Genomic DNA, 21,198 nt, shown 5'->3' with positions numbered 1-21,198 from the left:
TCTTTCCCTCCTAGTCCCAGATAGCACACCCACTCAGTCCTCACTCCCTGAATTAGTACAAGTGTGTGCTGAAGAGGGCCCTTGTTCATGGAACCTCCCTGGAAACCGTCATTGCTCTGAACCTCAAGAGCCAGACCCCACCTCCTCCACAACACATCTGACTATTCAGCACTGGGGGAGGCAACACTGCCTGTGGGAATTTGCAGCTGAACTGCATTCCTGCAGCCCTCTTAAATCCAAGCAAGCCTCCCAGGGTCCTTGGGGTGAGCCGGTACCGCCTGCCCATCAGGTTCTGCTGAGGTGGCACTTCACTTCTGGCCAGGTCCCAGGAGCTGAGGCTGACCCATTTCCCCTGCTTTTCCAGGGCATAGGGAATTTGGTTATATCCCCAACAAAGCCAGGGACTAACACGCTTAGCTCGTGGAAGATGCACTGGAGTCGGGGTGCATTTATTTAAACTAAAGAAATGTGGTTGACAGCTTTTAGCATTTTCCCACTTTAAAAAATTAACATTGTCTCCCTCCCCACATCGTGCCTCTTCCCTCCCCCCCACCCCCTTTATTTAAATAGAAATGACTCGGTCAATGCTTGTAAGACTGTATAGGTTCAGAGTCTTCTTATTCAATTTAACCCTTTGGGGACATTGAATTAAAAATTGAACAATATTTATTAAAATACAAAAATACACTTTTCTCACATTACAATCAGTGTTCTTTTGTTGGCATTCCCCCCCACCACCCCCTTCAAATCTGAACCCTTTATTTCCTCTTAAAGCTAAAATAATAACTGAAAGTTACATCATTAAATGGACCAGAATAACAGATCTTGCCCCCTGCTTATCGCTCTACTGGAGGTAGGCCTAGGGGAGGGAAGCTTCCCTCCATGGTGCCCCATTCAACAGGACTCCATGCAGAACTCGTTTGTGTGCCCGCTTGTCACTTGTGTTGTAACTGTGGGTTTCACATCGCTTTATTTTTTTCCGAAGCGTCCTGGTTGGCGACGGCTTCTTTAAATTGAGCCTGTGCCCTTTTTAGCTTCCTTTTTGCCTCTCTACTCATGCTCTGCCCCCACTCCAGCACCACAACCAGTTGGCATCAGCTGCAATAATCCCTAATGAATCAGCATTTAGAATAGTCACCAAATCCCAAGCATGAGAAAAGCTTCCACTCCCCTAAGTTCCCCCCACTCCCAGCCTCTCCTCCTCTCCAGCTTAAAACAAACAAGATCTTTGTTGAAAAAAATCATAAAATGTCATCATTGTCTATAATCATTTGTCAGATACCCGGAACAACAGGTGGACACGGCACAATGCTAATTTATGGCCTCCTGTGAATCATTCCCCCTGCTGCTCTCCTGCCACCCTCCTTCCCGGTGCCGCACCCCCTTCAGGCCACCACCTCCCGGGAAACCCTGAATAGACACATGCCTTGCAGAGTGGGTTATGCCCAACTGCAGGAATCTGGTGCAATGTGAAAGCATTTGACTGAGAACCACGCAGCTCCCTTCCTTCTAAGCTGTCCTGAAGCATTGTCAGGGGAGATACATGCAAGTCTTGGGGCACAGACCCAGAGGACTTGGGCAAATGGACAAAGAAACAGCCCGTTTAAGGATTCATTTGAATTTTGGTGGTTTTCCTACTAAAATATATTTACAGATCTATCTTCCCCTTTGCCTCTGAAGGAAAAAAAAATTATTGCCTCTCAACATTTTGGCACAGTACAAATTTGTGATGCTTTTTAAATGTTTTTTATAAGATAGATCTGTAAAGACGGCTCTCAGCTTAAGAAAGATGTCTGTAGAAATGGTATTCCTGTATCCTGTGAAGCATCTTCTAAAAAATGACAGATGCACTCTATCCTTCCTCCCCCCAGCAGCCCACACCCTGCCTCTCCAGGGGTGTTGGTTGTTGTAGCTTGTTTTGTCTGAGCAGTTTCCACCTTATACCAGTTGACTTGAGGCTCCTACCCACAACATTGCCAAGATTCCCTTCCCTCCCCCTTTAAATAGAACTTACAAGTTAGAAAATAGTTGTGTTTTGATTTTTTGTCTTTAAATTTTAATATAATCTTTTTAACCAGCCCATAGATTTAATATATAAGCATATACAAGAAAAGGTCTCTCCCCACTCTGTACAAAAGTTGCTCTTTTTGTGCATTCTATTGCATTTTATAAGTTTTTGAGGGAGGGGAGTCATATTTGAGTTTCCTGTACCTTGTCCTTGGTATGGGTCTGAATTATATAAGGTTCAGAGATAGTGGTGACTGTGGGGTGCAGAGAGTTCCCCAGGCTGTTTTCTGTCCAGTGGGCCCCGTGTGCTGGTTTGTAGGTGTTGTAGTTAATATGGTCATGTATTGTGGGCAGCACTACTGCCCCCTCACCTGATACACCGGATGGAGCTGCTGTTGCTGCAGATGCTGCTGCTGGGATGTCTTCATCCACCTGGATAATCTCTACTGTCCGGGCAGCTGTGACTGTACTCCGCTGCTGGTGCCGCTTGCGAAGTTTGTAGAAGACAATCAACATGGCAGCAGCTAGGAGCGTCACGGCCACAAAGCAACCAATGATGATCTTGGTGGTCTTCATGACCTCGTCCAGGCTGGTCTGCATCTTGTCAGTGGTGTCTGTCGAGGGCACTGGCACCTGCTTGGGCACACGGGTGGTCTGGATGAGCACCGTGGTAGAGGTGGTATATGCCGGCTGGTAACCAGTGGACGTGGTGGGGACAGGCTTGTACTTTCGTGTTATGTCCTCAGGAGAGATCTCTGTGGTCTCCACCGTGACTGTGGTGAAGAAGCTGAAGTTGGGAGTGTTGAGCTCGGCCGAGCTCACGTTGAGGTAGGCCGAGGCATTGGAGTTGCCTGCCACATTGGTCACCATGCATGTGTACACTCCAGTGTCTATGAGCAGCACACGGGAAAAGTTCAAGGTGCCATCATTAAGAACAGAGATCCGTGGGTGCCGGGAGGCGTGGCTGAGCACTGTCCCATTGGGCAGCAACCACTTCACAGAGGACATAGGGGGAGTCCGACACTTAAGTTCTGCCATCCGATCCTCAGAGATATTGAGGTCCCGGGGTGCATCCATGATGAAGGGGGCAGAGCACTGGAAGGAAGCCTGGTCCACCTCCACCAGGTACCGGCCTCGCATGTGCATGGGAGCATGACAGCGGCCACAGCAGGTGGAATTGGTGGGAATATACTCCCGAAGCCACCAAGCCAGCCACAGAATATCACAATCGCAGTTCCAAGGATTGTGGTGTAGGTGCAACTCCACTAGGTATCTCAGGGGCGTGAAGAGGTCATGGGGCAAAGATGAAAGGTTATTGTGGGCCAAGTTGAGTTCCACAAGCGAGGCCAGCCCATCAAAAGCATTCCGCTCAATCAAGCTGACTTGTGAGTTCATCACCCACAGTTTCTTGAGGGAGCTAAGGCCATGGAAGGACCCAGGCCTGATCTCAGGAAAGTGGTTCCCTGACATCTCAAGCTCCTCTAGCCCCACTAGGGGCGTAAGATTGGGCATATCCTTAATGTTGCACATGCCCAGGTTCAGGTACTTGAGGTTGAACAGGCCCTCAAAAGCCCCCTCGGAGATATACTCCAGCTTCTTGAGCTCCCCCAAGTCCAGACGCATGAGGGAGGGCACCCGGTTGAAGGCATAAGAGGGGATGCTTTCAATGGGGTTGTTGCGAAGCCAGAGCTCCCGCAGCTTGGACAGGTACTCAAAGGCCCCACTGGGGATGACAGTCAGCCAGTTGTCAAACAGTTCCAGGGTGTTGAGACTGGCGAGGCCGTTGAAGGCCCCCACCTCTATCTGCCTGATGGAGTTCCTGCCCAGCTGCAGGACCTCCAGGTGGTGGAGGTGCCTGAAGGTGTCGGCCTGAATCATCTGGATGTTGTTTTCCATGAGGTTGAGATACCGGGTGTTAGAAGGAATGCCCTGCGGGACCTCAGAGAGGCCCCGGCGGGTGCACACCACCTTGCTGAACTGGTTACTGCAGGAACAGACGGAGGGGCAGTTCTGGGGCCCGGTTGAAGCGGCGGCAGCGATGGCTGCACACAGAATCCACACTTGCGCCGTGAGGTAGACGACGGGAAGCAGGACGGCATTCCAGGTGTGGTGCACAGTTACCTGCCACAAGAGCTTCATGGTGTGGCACGTTCATAATTCACCATCGCCTGGGATTTTGGCTTGGAAAAGAGAACCAGCCTTACCCCGGCTTAAGTGAGCTAGGAGCTCCTCTTTCCATCTGGAGAAGGAGGTGGGGAGGGGGCGATTAGAGACGAGCAGATCGGCCTAGAAAACGCCTGCCAAACTACAGAGCGGCCCCTCAGCCACCAGCCCACCCCCAAGGCCAGCCCAGAGAAAGCTAAGACTTTCTCTCCCACGTTGCAACCATCCCCACCCAATTCGCTGTCACCTACCTCGGAAGAAAAGCAGGAAAGAATTAGCGCCTTGTCCTTAAGCTTTCTCCACGGGAGCCGGGTACATCGTTCCCATTCTGACTTTAGTTTTAATTAACAAAGGGGGAAGTAGTGGGGGCAGGGAGGGCAGAGGGGAGGGGAGGGGGAGGGGTAGGGGAGACAAAATGGCTTCTAGTAAATCCGGAGCCGGCGAAGCCGCGGAGTTGAGGCGCGCCAGGGAGAGCCAAGGCCCGGCGGGCTATGCAGGTGCATGCCCCCCCGAGAGCCCGAGGAGCGGCGCCACCAGCGCTTCCCTGCTTTGTCCTTGGACCCTGGCACCAGCTCGCTCGAGCCGCGGGGGAAGGCGCTTCATCGCCAAAGTGTGTCTCCGGCGCCCCCAGCCCTCTTCCCTGGGCTGTCGCGGGGGATGGGGTGCGGGGGGCGCCCCGAAGCCGCCCAGGCCGCGCTCCCCGGCTGCTGCGCTGCTCTCCACTCTGCTTTCCCGGCGTCGGCCGCCCGGAGCTGGCGGCAGCTGATTGCAGTCGTGAGCTCGCGGGGCTGCGAGAGTTAAGAGGTGTTCGCTGCGCCTTCGCCCTCCCTAGGCACACACCCCCTTTCTCCTCGCCTCTTCTCGGAAGGGTTAAAAAGACCAAAAAAAAAAAAAAAAAAAAAAAAGCTGGGCTCAGTCAGTTCTCCAGTCCCGCCGTCTGCTGGCGCGAGGAGCGGTAATCCGTCCAACCCCGGAGGGGCAGCGGCGTGGACGTGGCGTCGGGCCCCGGTCCGCGAGCGAAGGAGCGCGCAGCGCCCGCGGTCGCGCCCGCACCGCAGGCCCCTTCAGGGAGTCCGGGGGCGGGCGCGGGTCCGGCGGCGGCGGCCGCAGCCCCCGGCAGCGCGCAAGCGCCCGCCGCCGCCCGCCACTGCTAGGCTCCCGGCGCGCCGCCGGCCCCGGCTTTGTGCAGGGAGTGCGAGTTCACCGCTGGGGCTCCTGGAGCCTTCAGCGGCCGAGCTGCCAGCGGACTGCTGCAGCGGCCGGAGCGCTGGCGACGGCGGCGTGAGCAGTGGGGGTCGCGGCTGCGGGAGAGGCTCCGGAGCCCGTGAACATGGTCCCCGCTGGCTAGAGGCGGCGGCGGCGGCGGCAGCAACGGGGCCCCTGCGCTCGGCGCCCACCGTCTCCTCCTCGCGCCGGGCTCGCGTTGTTGCAGGCGGCAGCCACGCAGACTGCTCTCTCATCCTTTTGTCCTTCAGTCAGAACGTGAATGTACTGCTGACGCATACTGTTCTGGGAGAAGATTAGCGTGATGCAGTGCTCTTATGTATTAACACCGCTCCCCCTCCGCCGCCTGCCCTCAAGGGGTTAACGCCGCGCCTTCCAGCGCGCGCTGGCCCGCGCCGCGCAGCCCCGAGTCGCGGAGGGCTGCCTGCCTTCCTCGCTTCTTCCTTCCCTCCCTCCCTCCTTCCTTCCCTTCTTCCTTCCTTCCTTCCTCCTTGCTCCCCACTCCCTCCCCCTCCCCGGCAGCTTCCTCCCCGCCCCCTCCAGACGAGATCGTTGCGGCCCGGGCGGACTAGCGGGCGAGCGAGTTGCACTGAGCGTCAAGTGAGGGGCCGCGCGCTAGTCGCAGGCGTTCGCAGCTATTTTGGTCAGGTCGGAGCGAGTGGCTGGATGGCCCCTGATAGGCTGGAGCAGTGCGGGGATGCAGCGGGAGACTGCGCGGCCCCCACCCGGGCCACCCAGCACCCTCCAGCCCTGAACTGCTGGGCTCAGGGGCCCGAGTGCGGCGGCCCTCGATGGGGCTGCTGCAGTTGGCCGATCTCCTGCGAGCGCCCGCGTCATCCGCACCCCTGCTGAGTGCTGACGGGGTGCCTGACTGCGCGGCCAGGAGTTTGGATCAGCAGGATGGTGGGCAGCTGGGACGCGAGGGCTGCTTTGAGTCGGAAGACCTGGAGCCTAAGCTTCGCCTCGCTCTGTGCCTGTCCTTCCAATCCCCTCCCTCGCACACCTCTCACCCCCTCCCGCTGTAACTGGGGCTTTAAATGATAGTTTTCTTAATGAGGGCTGTGGGGGCGGGAAACAGTGGAAAGACCAAATTGAAGGAGCTGAGGGAATGACAACCTGGGAAGGATTGAGGTGAGCTCCCAGAACCCATGGCGCAACCCACGGTTCATTCATGGAGCTGCAGCCTTGCCTCCCTGTCGCCCCCTTTCCCTCCCGGATATGCAGGGACCAGGAAGGTGCTTTATGCCTTCTGCCCCTTGAGCTGCACCAGCCTCTCGCTTTGGGGCTCCCCGAGCACTGCGTAGCCTGCTGTAGCGGTTTGCTGGAAAAGGGAGGTCTGCCCCCTATACCTACTTTGGCAGGCTAATGTCAAAAAACGTAGGTCAGCATTTACTAACCCGTTCCCCCCTTAAAAGACCCTCCTTTCTCAGCCATGTGAAACAATCCATAGTTAGCACTGTCGTGTAGGTCCAGTAGAAAAAGACGTGGGTTTAGTTTACTCTCCCCTCCTTCCAGACTCATCTCTTGATAACAACCCCTTACCTTCCTGTTATCTAACAAGCATGCCTGTTTAACTCCATTGTTCCTAGGTGTGCTGTTGCTTAAGAATGAGGAAGCCCAGGATTTCCCAACTTTCTGAACTCCATCCCAATCATGAACTCATTATTATCAGCTGCCCTAAACTCTAAACCTTCAAGTCCTGGAAAGTTCCAGTGTGGGCAACTTAGTGTCCCTATCCTTCACCCAAGACCTTATAGCTTACATTTGCCATCAAGGAAAAACATAATATTTCTGAGCCTTTTCTTTATGATTCATTTTATGAGTGAGTAAAGTGTGTGTGTGTGTACCACTAGGACTTGAGCCCTGCAGGACTCACACAGATTGATGTCAGGGAATTTGGGTATGGAAATGATTCCTCAAAGTATTCTTTCAGAGGAATGAAGTCAAATTTTATCCACCCACTCAACAGTGCTTGTGTGCCCACCGTTCTAAGAATTTATATATTTGGTGAAATCTTTATTTATCCCAGTGAAATGATTACCCGCTGTTGTCTCCATTTTCCGGGTGAAGGCTCGTAGCTAAGGCAAACAATAACTTGGTTATGGTCCTGCTGCCAGATAGTGACAGTCGTTTCAAGTCTGTCTTCAATTCATGAGACCTGTAATTTCATTAGTAACACAATATCCACTGTACCGCTACACAGGCCAATGGTAGGAACAAGGTTGGGAGAGACTGGACATGTGTAACCCATATGATACCACTGTCTTGTGGGTGCAGCAAAAGTAAATCTGGAACACCAGGCATGTGTGGGGAAGTTTCTTACTTTCACACAGCTGCCAATGAGCAGAGGGAATGCTGTGGTATTGGGGGAGCAGGGGCATCACCAGGGTCTGGGTGGCACACTGGTTTCCTGTCTGTTCCGCTCCAGGCCCAGCCAATGACAGCTGCCACCCCATCACCCCCACATCCTGGTGCTATGAAGGTAGATGGGAGGGTGGGCCGAGTTGATAAAGCCATTACGTAGGACCGACCTTACCTCACAGTCAACGTGGCTGCTGTTTCCAAATTCCGTGGAGCTCTCCATGGTGCTGATTTGCCCTCCGCGGGCCAGCTAGGTCAGGAAAGTTCCCTGAACCTGTAGACTAAAGGCTGTGGTGCTTGCAGAACTGCCACCTCCACTCTAGATAAATGACTTCTCCTTACTGCCCCTCATCACTGGCGGTTCTGACTGGTGATGCCACCAAGAAGTGAGAGAAGAAGGCAGCTTGCACTTAAATAGGAAGGACACTGGGCTAAGTGTACGGTCGGTTTTACATAGACACTGTTAACAAGAGTCCTGGAGAGAGTTCAGGAGGCTGGGAAAGGCCTGGATCTGTGCTCCGTTTTGAAGAATGGACCTTGTACTGAGGTTGGGGTAACTGAGTTCTAGTTTGTTTGGGTTTTTTTGCTGTTTTTTTTTGTCACTGTCAGACATGATGAATCATAAAGTAATCTTGCTTTCTTTGTTTATAAAATCAAGGAAATGGACTAGAAAGTTCCTTTCTGTTCTCAAAGTTCATGACTCTCACTCCTTTTCAGACAGGCAGCTTTGGGAAGAAGGTTGATCCTTTGGGATTGTAGCCCAGCCTTGGAGATGGGCCTTGAAGTTGAGGAGAGAATTCGTCCTTCAGTTTAATCTAGACATCCCCAGGACTGGAGCAGAGCTGGTCACTGAAAGGGCTCACGGATCACAGAATGTTAACTTTTAAAGACTCCTTATGAGATAGATCATCTTACCTGGTTGATGATGCTCACCTTTAATCCCAGTGCTCTGGAGGCAGCATGCAGATCTCTGTGAGTTCGAGGCCACCCTGGTCTACATAGCAAGTTCCAGGACAGCCAGGACTGTTAAATAGAGAAACCCTCTGGGGGAAGGGGGGTCATATTGATTTGGTCTCTCACTTTCCTGATGTTAAGGGAGTTCAGACAGGCACAATGACTTAACAGTCACATGACTAGTTAATATCAAAGTTTGTTCCTTCTGAGCTCAGTCCTTCTGTCGTATTACCCTAGGCTTTAATACTGGGCTTAAAGATACTACCAAATGCCTGTACTGTGCTTTTTTGTGAACAGACATGTTATACTTTGCTGGTTTGGGGTTAAGGGTGGGGCATTGATATTGCTGATATGCCTTTCCAAATGACTTGGATCTTTAATAAGAAGTCAAAAGGCTAATCATGTAGGGGAACCCAGGACTGTCAGGCTAGCCCACTCCCTACTCTGATAATACCACTGTCCCTGAGGCATTATCCTAAGCAGCCACTAGATGTCCATAATGCCTCATAGGGTTCGCCAGAAATAGGAGGGTACCATCTTGCTTCCATTATCCTTTTGGGTCCCTTCTGGGGGAAGTCCAGCAAGAACAGAATGAGAATAAGGGGGAAAAGAGAAAAAGGAAGGGATTTCAGGGACAGGAAGAAGGAAGGAAAAATAATATGTCCAAAGAGACAAGGAAAGATACTGTTTGGTGAATTTGTAATGATTTTTGTTTTTAAGTAGGAAATGTTCTCCATAGAGTGTCACTGCCTTTGTCCAGTGACATGAGCACATGGAATCTTGTGTTTCTCATTCACTTCCTCTCATGTGCAAACGCCTGTCTTGGATCACCTGGTCATGGAGGTTTCCATCCATCCTAAAAGGAGGTTCATTTGTTCTTGCTTGTGATCTCATAGTGAGGCTTTGCTGTTACTGCCCACAATCATAAATAGAATGGCTTTTCTTCCTTGAGTGGATGATTCAGGGCAGCACAGATGCTCTGAAAGTTACCCATTTTTCCTAGTGCCCCAGATTTCACTGTTGTTTTCTCTAAAATCTCTGCTCTTTCAAAGAAAGTCAGGGTTGGAGAGATGTTAGAACTAAAGAAGAAGAAAGTAAGGAAACAGGCCAGGAATGTAGCTTGGCGGTAGATCTCTAGCTGGGCCTGCTCAGTGCCTTAGAGTAAGTCCCCAGTATGGAAGGTGGCAGGGGTTGTGGTTGGAGACACTCCACAGGGCCTATCAAGAGCAATTTTCTAAAGCTTCAATTAAAACAAGGTGGCTAATAACAGTTAGGAAGAACTGGCCTTGTGAAATAGCTCAGACCTATCTAGCATAAACAAAAGCTGTAGGCTCCCTCCTCGGTACTGATTAACTGGGTATGATGGAGCACATCTATAACCCCAGCATTCAGGAGATAAAGGCAGGAGGATCAGGAGCTTCAGGTCATCCTAGGCTACACAGCAAGTTTGAGGCCAGCCTGGGATACATGAGATGCTGTCTCAAGAAGGTGGGGGAGGGGGTTACAAGGAGCTATACAGAATGCTGACACTAGAGTCCACAGGATGACGGCTTCTTTGTGGTTAGGCTCCCAAGCTGACTGCTAGCTGCCTCTTCCTTCCTCAGGAAGATGAGCTTGGAGTGCCATTCTTGCCAGTCACATATATGGGCCAGCAATCCAAAGGGTCCTGCAAAGCACCTAAAACACCCCTCCCTGCTTTGCAGGTGCACTGGTCCATCCAGGCCCCAATGGCATACTTTCTTTAATTACCTATATGCAGCAATAATAATTTAGTGACATTTTCTGGGTACTTATGCTGTTAACACATACAGCTCTGTGGGTGAAAACCATCAGATTTCCCAATTCATCTTGCAGATTTAAGTTTTGTTATGGTTCCAGAAGTAATTAGTGACTTTATCACTGTGGCTGCCATGACTCGTTTCCACATAGTCAGTGGCTTCGAACAACAAATTCTTTTGGAGGTCTAGAAGCTCAAAGTTCATGACCTAGCAGGGCTTTGCTCCTTCCAGAATCTTGACTGGTCTGGACCTCTGGAGATGTCCTTTGCCTTGTCAGTGCGTCTCTCCAGGCTCTGCCTCCATGAGCACATGGCCTCATTTCCTTCTCCTTCCTGTCTGTAATTTGGACATTTCTGGTTGGATTCAAGGCCTACCAGGATAATAAAGAACCCCGGTATAAACTAGATCACGAATTAGGGGTCCACACCTACAATTAATTGCTTCACAGATGCATATGGAATGTAGCTGTTAGAGTCATACGTGTGCCCAAACTACATTCTACAAGATACATTGTGGGGTGGGTGGGTGGGTGTGAGTGTGTACACACATCTAGCAAGCATTAGAGCACAATGGTGGCTGTGAAGTATCTCTGGAGTCAGACAAACTTGGACTTAAATCTTAGATCTGTTTCTTACGTACTACATACATGTAATTCTTTGACCTCAGATTTTTCATGTGTAGTTAACTTACTCTGTTATATTGGGCTGCAAGCGAATTTTGGAATCCATAGCTGGTCTCGGTAAATAGTAATAACAGCATCTATTGTTTTTAATATGGGAGTTAGTATAGAAACGAATTGTTTTCAGCCGGGCGTTGGTGGCGCATGCCTTTTAATCCCGGCACTCGGGAGGCAGAGGCAGGCGGATCTCTGTGAGTTCGAGACCAGCCTGGTCTACAGAGCTAGTTCCAGGATAGCCTCCAAAACAATACAGAGAAACCCTGTCTCGAAAAACCAAAAAAAAAAAAAAAAAAGAAAAGAAAAGAATTGTTTTCGAGTGAATTCCTTTCTCTTATCTTTATTATTTAGGGCCACTTGCTCTTGGCTTTGCTCCTAATTTTAATTCTTCATTCAAGGTATAAAGTGGTTTTTACTATTCCTAACAGTTAATACTTTTTTGAGACACAATCTCACTATGTAGCACTGGCAGGCCTAGAACTCACTATGTAGACAAGGCTGGCCTCAAACTCCTAAAGACCTGCCTGCCTCTGCCTCAGCAGGTGCCACCATGCCTAGCAATTATTATTATTATTATTATTTAGTTAATCCTAGACTTTGAGTTGGATCTAAATATTACCAAGTTACCGTGAGCTCTGCCCAGCTTACCAGTGTGTCAGCATTCCATGTGACTGCTGAACTTATATTCAGAATTGCTAAAGTAATCTCTGCTAGCCATGGGTTACACATGCTATTTCTATTCTCCATAGCAACTAAAGTGATCTTGGTGACACTACATCAGATTATGTTATTGATTTACTTAAAATGTTCCATTTGCCTCATAAATGAATAGCAAGCAAGCTGCTTAACGAGGCTCCTCAGCCTTTATCCTTTCCCTTCAACCTCTGCCCTGACATTTTGTCAAGCTCCTCCACACTCCCAGCATAACAGTTACACTGGTCGTCATATGCTGGAATATTCTTACCTTGGTTCTCTCCTTTGGAATTTTGCTATGTCCTCAGCCTAGGTTGTTCTTTCTAGCATCCTTAGGCTAGCTTCTTGAGCTGGAACCCAAACAGAGACTTAAAGTAACATTCTAGGCTTATTCACATTAACATTTCAGAGATGATCTTGTTTGTGTATTTGTGAGTGTGTTTATTGCACACCTTCATGGAAGGACAATGCTGGGCCTTTGTTGTCTCATCCCTTCATTGCACTAGGAAATCTCAGAACAAGAACTGTTCTTGGGTCCATGAGGAAGAGCTCAGGACACACCACACCCACACACCCCACACCCACACACCACACACCCACACCCCAGTGGATAGCATTAGTCCTAAGCTCCATTATCTGAAAAGGTAGGTGTAAATTTGTTGGCCTTGTTTTTATAATGCAAGAAAAATTAAAGAAGATCCTGATCATCTCAAGATTTCTCCAGTTTCCCAGTTTCTGCTGATAGATTTCTAAGAGAGTTGTATGGAAGCAACACAAAGATGTGCAGGTTCCTGGCAGCTATGACTGTGTGAGGAGTGAGCTGAAGGTGGACACAGGTGTGCAGACATACCTGCAGTCCCCTCTGCATGTGCCTGTCATTTTCAGTGCTGCTACAGTGCATTTTCTGCTAAGCGAGTGAAGAGTGAAGGCTGTTGAGCCTGAAATAGAGAACACCAGGACAGTGATATCAAATGCATTGAAAGTGGCTGTGCCAACGCTTTTTGCTAATTAAAGAATGTTAGGACAATCACCACTAGCTGCAGTAAAGGGCGCCCCATTCCCTCCCTCGGTGGAGAGTTGGGTAAATTTAAAGGCGGCTATAAATACCCCACTGAGCTCCTGAGCTTAAGCACAGTTGGGGCTGGGTGAAGAGTCCTAACTTCTGTCCCTTCTCTAATAGCTGTCAGTCCCTAAATTTTGCACGACAACAGAACAAACAATTCTATCAACACACTCTAGAGGAGGTGCCAAACAACTGAGTATCAAGCCTGACTGGGAACCCAGCCCCCTCCCCCCCCAGGTCCCCTGCTCCTTCCGTGTTGTCTTGGACTCTTTTCCTTTTGCCTAAAGGGAAGATATTTCATCCTGTTCCCTCCACCATTGGTGTTTTTAAGGAAAACAAAGTCACTAGACTTAAGGCTACTCTCCCAGGAATATTCTAGGAGCCCTTACTGAAAATTCAGTATTTAGAATGTGTGAGTAAGTGGGAGCATATTTTCTACATTTCTGCAATTTTGGGCTAATTTTAAGAGGTATGATCAAATTTGGAACTTCCCTGTTTTTAATCTCTTCAGCCTGGCCTGCTGATCCTCTTCCGTAGTTTCATGCTGCTCTTCTGTGACCTACAAGCCATTCTTACCCCTTCAGTTTATAGAGCAGTGCCACGTTGTTGCTGCCTTCGCTCTGCCAACCTCCCTGATTTGTTTGCTTTCTCTGTAGAGCATCATTTCTGGCCATCAAGCTGCTTTATATAATTCATCAATTGATTTTAGTCCTACACTGCCAGCTTTAGCTATGGCTAGGATTTTCCCTAATTCCAAATGGTATAACTGCGGTTCATTATTCTGTATTGACCTAGCAACTTGGGTTCGTCTACCATGCATTCATTGGCCCACCCTAGAGACTTTAGGGAGAGAATCAAAGGACATGCACTTTGGAGCTAAAGTGATCTCTCAGTCCCTGAGGTGTCTACCCTCACTGCATCCTGTCCTTAACCAGAGGAGGAGTGCTGGTGCCCAGAGATGAGGGAGTGTGGCACTGGCGATGCCAGAACCAGCCACACCATTGGCTTCCCCATGAGTCATCAAATGAGCTATGGGTAGGTTGGCTGGCACCCAGGTTCCTGGATGCTGCGTCCTTTTTTTATTATGATAAGAGCTTCTGGGGGAGTTGGATTTACTCAGCATTCGGCCGGCTATTAGTCCACATTTTCACAATGCAGCTTTTACCTGCAAATGCTGCCAGCGGGATTTGCCTTTATGTTTAGAGGATGTGGGTGTTGATGGGTGCTGTGGGTGTTGATGTTGGAATAAAGGAGCTAGGGTCCTCGACTACTCATTCATGCTTAGACAGGTTGGAATATCCCTACTTGGTTGGTTAGCTGATTCGTTCATACATGTGTTTTTTTCCTATTTACTTACTGCCTCTTATTGAATTTGACAAGAGCCAATAGGTAGATTCATTTCTTTTTAATTAAGGCTAACAGGACTCCTGAAATTTATTTTCTCCCACCCCAGAATACTATTCCCACCCTAACTCCTCGCCTTTCTGTTTTTGGGTCACTACCAGCCAAAGGTGCTATAAGTGTGAAGCACATTGAGGTTGGGGCCCATATGATATTTCAGTACAGGCCTCAGCTCACTTCCAGGAGCTCAAATCTCCCATTGTCTTTAGATGTCGGCTCCTTACCTCCAGATGGCCTGGCCACAGTGGAGAATGCCTTCTAGTTTGTGTAACAATAGACCTAGGCCCCATACCCATCATGAGGCCTAGTGGGACTTGCCAATACGGAATGTCTGAGGACTTGTGTACGTGAGTTCTAGGACCATCTCTAGGGTTAAAGGATAATAGATGTCTTCTGCCAGTACCCCCGCTTTTGGAAAGCTATTTAAGAGGATGCTTGAATAAACAGTGGTCTCCAGTATGGATGGAGAACCCTCCTGAGATGACATGATGTCTCTATCTCATCCTTAACGCCACTGGGTAGCTAGGACTTCCCTGATCCACACTCCCCCACTCAGGGTGGAACCCGGGGCTGTTTGGCTGGTTCTGAACACAGCCCCAAAGACATCAGTCCAGAATAGATGGCCCCTGCAGCTCAGGACTTACACAGGCCAGATCCCAGCACATAAGAACTTTTGTCCTGGACTATTTAAAAATTTTTTGTAAAGGATATCAGACTGAGATGTTTCTGTTTCTAGTGAGCGTACTGAAGCCCCAGCTCTACAGCTCCCAGTTAGGACTGGGGCTCACCTCCAGGGAGCTTGGCTAGAGGAGCCCTCTTTCTTGGTAACTGTGGCTAGTTTGTGTGGCAGCCCAGTGAGACTGCTTGATTGGTATTCTGTGCACAGGCACTGAAAAAAGCCCAGGAGGAATTCTGCCAGCCAATAACTCTGAAAGGGCTCTTTGTGCAAATGAGCAGCGTGTGAGCTGGACAGGGCTCTCTCCCTCCCCTGCCAGTGTCCTCTCTGGCCAGGCAACTTGGTGGTGCTCTGGCACTGGCAGAGCACTTGGGGATCCCTCTCCAAAGAGAGACCGTCTTGGGATCCTAGACACATAGAGCAACTTGAGCTCTGTCCTTCCTGCCCGAGTTCTGGCAGCCTGCCTCCAAGTGCCAGTCAGTGGGATCTATTCAGGGCTGTCTACATAGAGGAAGGGCAGGAAGTAAGGGAAGGAGGTAAGTGTGAGCAGACCAACCACCAGCAAAGTAGGGGACATCCTCACTTCTCTCTCTGGTGGGATCCCTAGGCCCTGAGGGGGACGGAGCCACACTGTATGAGCCTCCTTCTGTGCTGGTCCATCACGTTCCTCCAGCAGGACTTAGGCCATTTGGTTTCCTATCAACTAAAGCTGCCTGTTGTCCCCATGCCTGAAAAAGGAAAGAAATAAGACCCTTTGTGCCTGCGTATCTGATAGCTGCAGAGTAAGACTCCATCAGACTAATCCCAAGAAGTACCCTGGTGCAGATAGAAGCCAAGCACAGCCAGGCCACAGACACCAATGGCTACCCGGCCCCATGCTTAATTCCTCTTAGGGAGCTGGCTCCTGTCACTACCGTCCCCACCTGACACTGTCTCTTCTCAGATGTTCTTTGTTATTAATGAGTTTTCTAAACATACAAGCTTGACTCACTTGCGTCTGTGAACGGGACCATTCTCATTAAGTTCTGTTTTCTAGGAAGGAAAAGAATTAATTGGGTGTTGACGAATTTTCTACGGTCTCACACTCACATGTGAGCCTGGAAGACAAGAGGGCTGACCGGTGATGGATGACTCTGAATGGTTGGCCTCCGCAGGTCACTCAACTCCCTCTCCATCCGATGTCTTCCTGAGGCAGCCACCCTTTGTCTGCGTAGGTGGCCCACCTCCAAGCTGACTTTACCTTAGTTATTCTGAATGTATTGATCAAGGACACAGGCCAAAAATGAGTGAGCTAAAGAGGCGAGTGGCTCCTCCATGGATAAAGTGACTGCTGTTCCAGCGTGAGGATCCCCAGAATTCACATAAAACCTGGGTAGGAATGATGACCTGACTCTGATCTCAATGTGGAAAGCAAAGGAATCCCCCGAACATGCTGGATAGCCAGACTGGCCACACTGATGAGCTTCAGGCTCAGTGAAGGACCTTGTCTCATTGTAGAAGGCAGAGAATGCTGAGTGGTGGTGGCTCATGACTTTAATCCCAGCACTCGGGAGGAAGAGGCCGACGGAACTCTGTGAGTTCAAGGCCAGCCTGGTCTACAGAGCAAGTTCCAGGACAGCTATACAGAGAAACTCTGTCTTGAAAAGCAAAAAAGTAGAAGACAACTAATGTCAACCCTGGGTTTTCACATACACATACAGAGAAGAACACACATACACACCACCCACAGGCCAAAAAAAAAAAAAAAAAAGGATTCATAGTCCAGCATAACCAATGCCACACTGTCAGTAGAATGGCATTGAATAGGACAGTGTTGTAAGACAAGATTTTCCCTTTTCTACCAGATCGAATGCCCTTATTTTATTCTTGACGCCACCAAGAGCAGAGTAGAGGGGAAGTCTACATACCTGAGGCATCTGTCTCATGACAAAAGCCAGCAAGTAGGACCCCTTACATTGGCTTGTGCTTTTCTCTCCTTAGCAGTGTCTGCTCCCAGAAAGGGGCTAAGATGTCACTCTCATCAAGGCCCCTCCTTGTACTATTGCTTTCACAGCAAGATACTTGGAGTCCTCAGAAAACCCAAGACAGTGTTCCCATTTGCCTGAAGGAAACAGCTTGCCCAGGCCCAGCTCCTACCTTGAGTGGGGCCACTGGTATTTAAGATTTGTATGTTCCAGTGTCTCTGCCCCATGTGGTCAGGCAGCTTTGCAGCCTGGACAAGCACAGAAAAAAAAATGTTTTCAGGTTCATCCACACAGGGGCAAACAGGCTCCTAAAGAAGCAGGCTTTGTCGACTAAGTCAGTCTACTGCGTCCCAGAGGCCCTGGACTAGGTCAGGTGAGCCCCAAATCTGAAACCAGTGCCTTGGAAGCTTCTTGCTATATAATTTGCTGCATGGGCCCCATGCGTTTACAACATAGCCCTTAAACTGCCTCCTTGATTTCACCTTGTTGGAATCACTCATTTTTTTTGTACCAAAGATGATCATTAAAAAGAGCTGTCTTCCTCTCCTCTCCTGTCCCTTTTATCCCTGCTCTTCCATTCCCAGATGACTGAAGAGAATCTTCCTAACAACTTTCGGGGAGGGGACAATAGACAGACGTTGGTCAATAGGTACAGAGTAACAGTGGGTGAGTAGGTCCTGGGGTTCTGTTACACAGTAGAGTGACTGTAGCTCACAGTAATGCAGTGTGTATTTCTTTGTTTACTGTGCATATATGTGATGGGAGGTATGCATGCCATGGAGAGGTCGGAGGGCAACTGTGAGGAGTCAGCTCTCCCCTTCTACCCTCCTGTGGGTGACAAGATGGAGTTTGGGTGGTCAGGCTTTGCCAGCCAATGCTTTAAAGTCTACTCAGCCACCTCACCAGCCACATTGGGATCAGAGTGGAAAGTGAGAGATATGCTTGTCATCCTGATTTGATCATCACTCAGTGTGTTTGTGTGTATATCAAAATAAGCATGTACAATTATTATGTGTCCATCAAAAGCTAAACTTTTTTTTTTTTTTTTTTTTTTTTTTTTGGTTTTTACGAGACAGGGTTTCTCTGTATTGTTTCGGAGGCTATCGGTCCAGCCCGGCCTCGAACTCACAGAGATCTGCCTCCCTCTGCCTCCCGGAAAGCTAAACTTTTAAAATACACACAAAACAAAACAAAACAAAACAAACAAACAAAAAAAGCCTTTTGAAAGAGGAGGTGGCTTTACTGCTCCTGGAGGTCTGGCGTGCGTCTGCCACCTTATTTTTCCAGGTGGTTAGTGGGGACTGTGTCTGTGTCTGTATTGATGGATCTCGTTCAGTTGTTATGTGCATTTGTCTTGGAGGCCTGCTAATGCCATTTGAGTTTCTGAAATCCTTATTTTGCAAATCCATTTGTGTCCTGGGTTTAGCTCCCGATTACAGGATTAGCAGAGATTATAGGGTCTGTCTGATGTCTTCTCCAAGCTTTCCATCTGATTTATGGCTACGAACTGAGAAATTTGCACACTGATAGAAAGGAAACTAGGGGCAGATACAGGTTGCTGGAGAAAAACAAAGAACAGGGTGCTCTTGGGAAGAGCTGGAGTGGGGCTAGCCTTGCTACTTGGATCAGAAGCAGTTTAGAACATGAAACCTTGGCTTGCTGACTACCCTGTGACTTCATAGCTGTGCCTAGCTGCCCTCTCCCTCCTCCGCCCCCACCCTCAGCAGATGCCCCTGGAATGGACGGGTGGAGGTCTGAGCTGAGCGCCAGCCCTTTGGGTGGCACCCTTTGCTAAGAACTCTCCCTGTCCTCTGTAGTCCTATGGCCTCCACCTTGTCAGTTCTCATTAGGCAGACCTCCCACTCCACACGGCAGAGCCCAAGACACTGGAAAGAGGGACAGTGATGAGATTGGGGTTCGACAACCCCTGCTGGGGGATCCAGGGACTGTGCTTTGTTTCAGGGATTGAAGAGGTCATACATAACTACTAAAAGTCCATGGGTCATGGGAAGCTCTTTTATGCAAGTAAGAAAACTATAAAGCCGCTTTAGTAATGAGGATTACCGTATTACATGTAAAGTCAGTCTGGAAAGCACAGACACCCGGGATCAGGCTCCATAGTACTTTCCATCTTTCTAGTGTGCTGTGATCACAGGTGTCTTTCCTGGCCCCAAGGTGATCGCCATAGCTGCAGGCATTTCATGCTTATACACCAAGCAGGAAAAACATAGGTTCCTATCTTATGTTTTTGTTTTTTCTTAATCAAAACAAAACCCTTCCCTAAAAGCCTGTCAGCCGACCCCTTTTACATCTCCATCACCCAAATCTGGATGACATACCTGAAATCAGCATGTGGGATCAGAAAGGGAGCTCTCCTACCCCACCCAATGAATGACTGACGCTGTAGTTTATAACTTCAGTGGATTCACATAGGAGCAATGTATCTTCATTTTTATTAGCCATAACTAAGACTTAGCATTTCATTTGAATGTGAATATAAGCAGCAAACCATAGTAATACCAATGTAGCTATGACACTTGTCACTCCTTTGAAATTGTGGCGGTTTAGGGAGGGGCTAGAGAGATGGCTCAAGGGTTAAAGCTGATCTTCCATTCCCAACACCTACATAGTTACTCCCAACCAACTAATTCCAGCCCCAGAATTCAGTACCTTCTTCCAGCCTTTGCAGGCACCAGTCATGCATGTGGTACATAGACATACATGTAGGCAAAAACACAGAAAAAATGTTAAGAAAGTATAGTGGGTTTTAGGCCTACTATAGAATCTTGTTATTTAGTGTATTGTAAAGAAGTAAATGTACTTACTATACCTAGATTTGGGTGGATTTCTAGAAAACTTCAATAACTAACTTTATGTCAGTATGATGGTTTACTGTGCACACTGTGTATTTTACTTTCCTGTCTGTGTTAGAACACTAGTCTGTGAAAGGGCCATGGCACCTACCTGAGACCAGTCAGTGTTGCCCGTGATCCACGCTCAACGGAAGATGATGAAGTCAGGTAGCCTAAGTGCCACCTGCATGGTCCCCTCCCTGTCACCAGCTGTTAATTCCTTAATATTTTCATTTAAAATCACTCCATTCTTTCTAAAATAATTATTTCGTCCTTAGATAGGAAAGTGTCACTTATCATAAATGAAAGAAAACCTTTCTTAAAAGCAAATACTGTTCATAGACCAAAGAAGCGTATTATGGATTCCAGCGATCCCATTTGCCCTTAAGGCTCTGCCCCTCTTTTGTTAAGGAGATGCTAAAGGCAGATTAGCAGCACACTGGGACTTGCTTCGTAATATCATCAGAGCTGAGAGATAATTGAAAATGGAATAACTCAGTTTGTGGTTCTCCATTTAGTGCCCTGTCATTGACCTACCTAAAATAATTCAGTGTGTGGACAAAGGCAGGTTTATGATCAGCTCCCTGTCTTAACCATTAGTGACCCTACCTACCCACCCACTAGGAGATCAGTATGACTTATTTTTTCTGCACATGAATCATTTCTTAATGATTCCTTTATCTTCTAGATGCTCATGAAACCTGTTTCAGTTACTGGTTCCAGAATTTGGTTCAGGGCAGACTTGGAGCCTCCTCACCTGTGACTCACAGGATGCTTTTTCCTGCTCTGCTTTCTTCACAGACTTCTTTCCCTTCTAAAGTCAAACTAGCATTTGACTCTCCTTTCTCACAGCAACTCTTCTGATCCCTGTGATCCCTGCAACACAGGCCAACTGTGACCCAGCAACTACTGCTTAATTGATGGGGCTTGATGTTACTGGGTGGGACTTGAAGGGGGAGCCTTGTGGTATAGTCCCAGAGCTCCAAGAGGTGTGTGAGCCTTAGCCCTTAAGAAAACAGCACTGGATGGTTTGGCACTGAGCATGCAACTTGAAGGTGCAGAGGCCAGGATTAGAGCAGGGCCCTCGAGAGCCGGAAGGAAGCTAGAAATGAGTCCCATTCCCCCAGCAAGAGATGAGGTATGGCAAAAGCTTAAGGGCTTTCCCTAAAGTCACGCTAGCCTAAAGCCATGGCAGAGCACTCACTGCATGAAGACACTCTCAGGAGAAAGCACATGCTTGTCTTTCTGCCAGGGCATTAAAGTCTTCCCAGGGTCACCAGAGCAACTGAAGGAAAGCAGCAAACACCTTGGGCCCCAAGTCCTTCTCTTAGCTGTGCTTCCCCCAGCCCTTACCTCTTCCTCCCGAGCCCGGTAGGTAGGACTGTA

At 49.0% G+C, this 21,198-nt stretch overlaps 2 protein-coding genes across 2 annotated transcripts in view; one reads left to right on the top strand and one right to left on the bottom strand.

Annotated features, from left to right (window-relative positions):
• The window catches only part of Snd1 (staphylococcal nuclease and tudor domain containing 1), a 401,485-nt gene that overhangs the window by 338,867 nt on the left and 41,420 nt on the right, over window positions 1-21,198 (top strand). The window lies entirely within an intron of this gene.
• Lrrc4 (leucine rich repeat containing 4) lies at window positions 602-5,221 on the bottom strand. The gene is made up of 2 exons (XM_005078069.4): window positions 4,422-5,221; window positions 602-4,246 (listed from the first exon to the last, which is right to left on the bottom strand). Exon 2 carries the CDS (start codon window positions 4,144-4,146, stop codon window positions 2,191-2,193), a length of 1,956 nt encoding a protein of 651 aa, XP_005078126.1. The 5' UTR covers window positions 4,147-4,246; window positions 4,422-5,221; the 3' UTR covers window positions 602-2,190.

This window comes from Mesocricetus auratus, unplaced genomic scaffold, assembly GCF_017639785.1.
Source record: "Mesocricetus auratus isolate SY011 unplaced genomic scaffold, BCM_Maur_2.0 Super-Scaffold_100019, whole genome shotgun sequence".
NCBI classification, from domain to species: Eukaryota; Metazoa; Chordata; class Mammalia; order Rodentia; family Cricetidae; genus Mesocricetus; species Mesocricetus auratus.
This window is presented reverse-complemented; position numbering and strand designations above follow the sequence as displayed.

Bases quoted from the DNA above. Each gene is read 5' to 3' on its own strand.
- Lrrc4 (XM_005078069.4), bottom strand. From the start codon at position 4,146: ATGAAGCTCTTGTGGCAGGTAACTGTGCACCACACCTGGAATGCCGTC.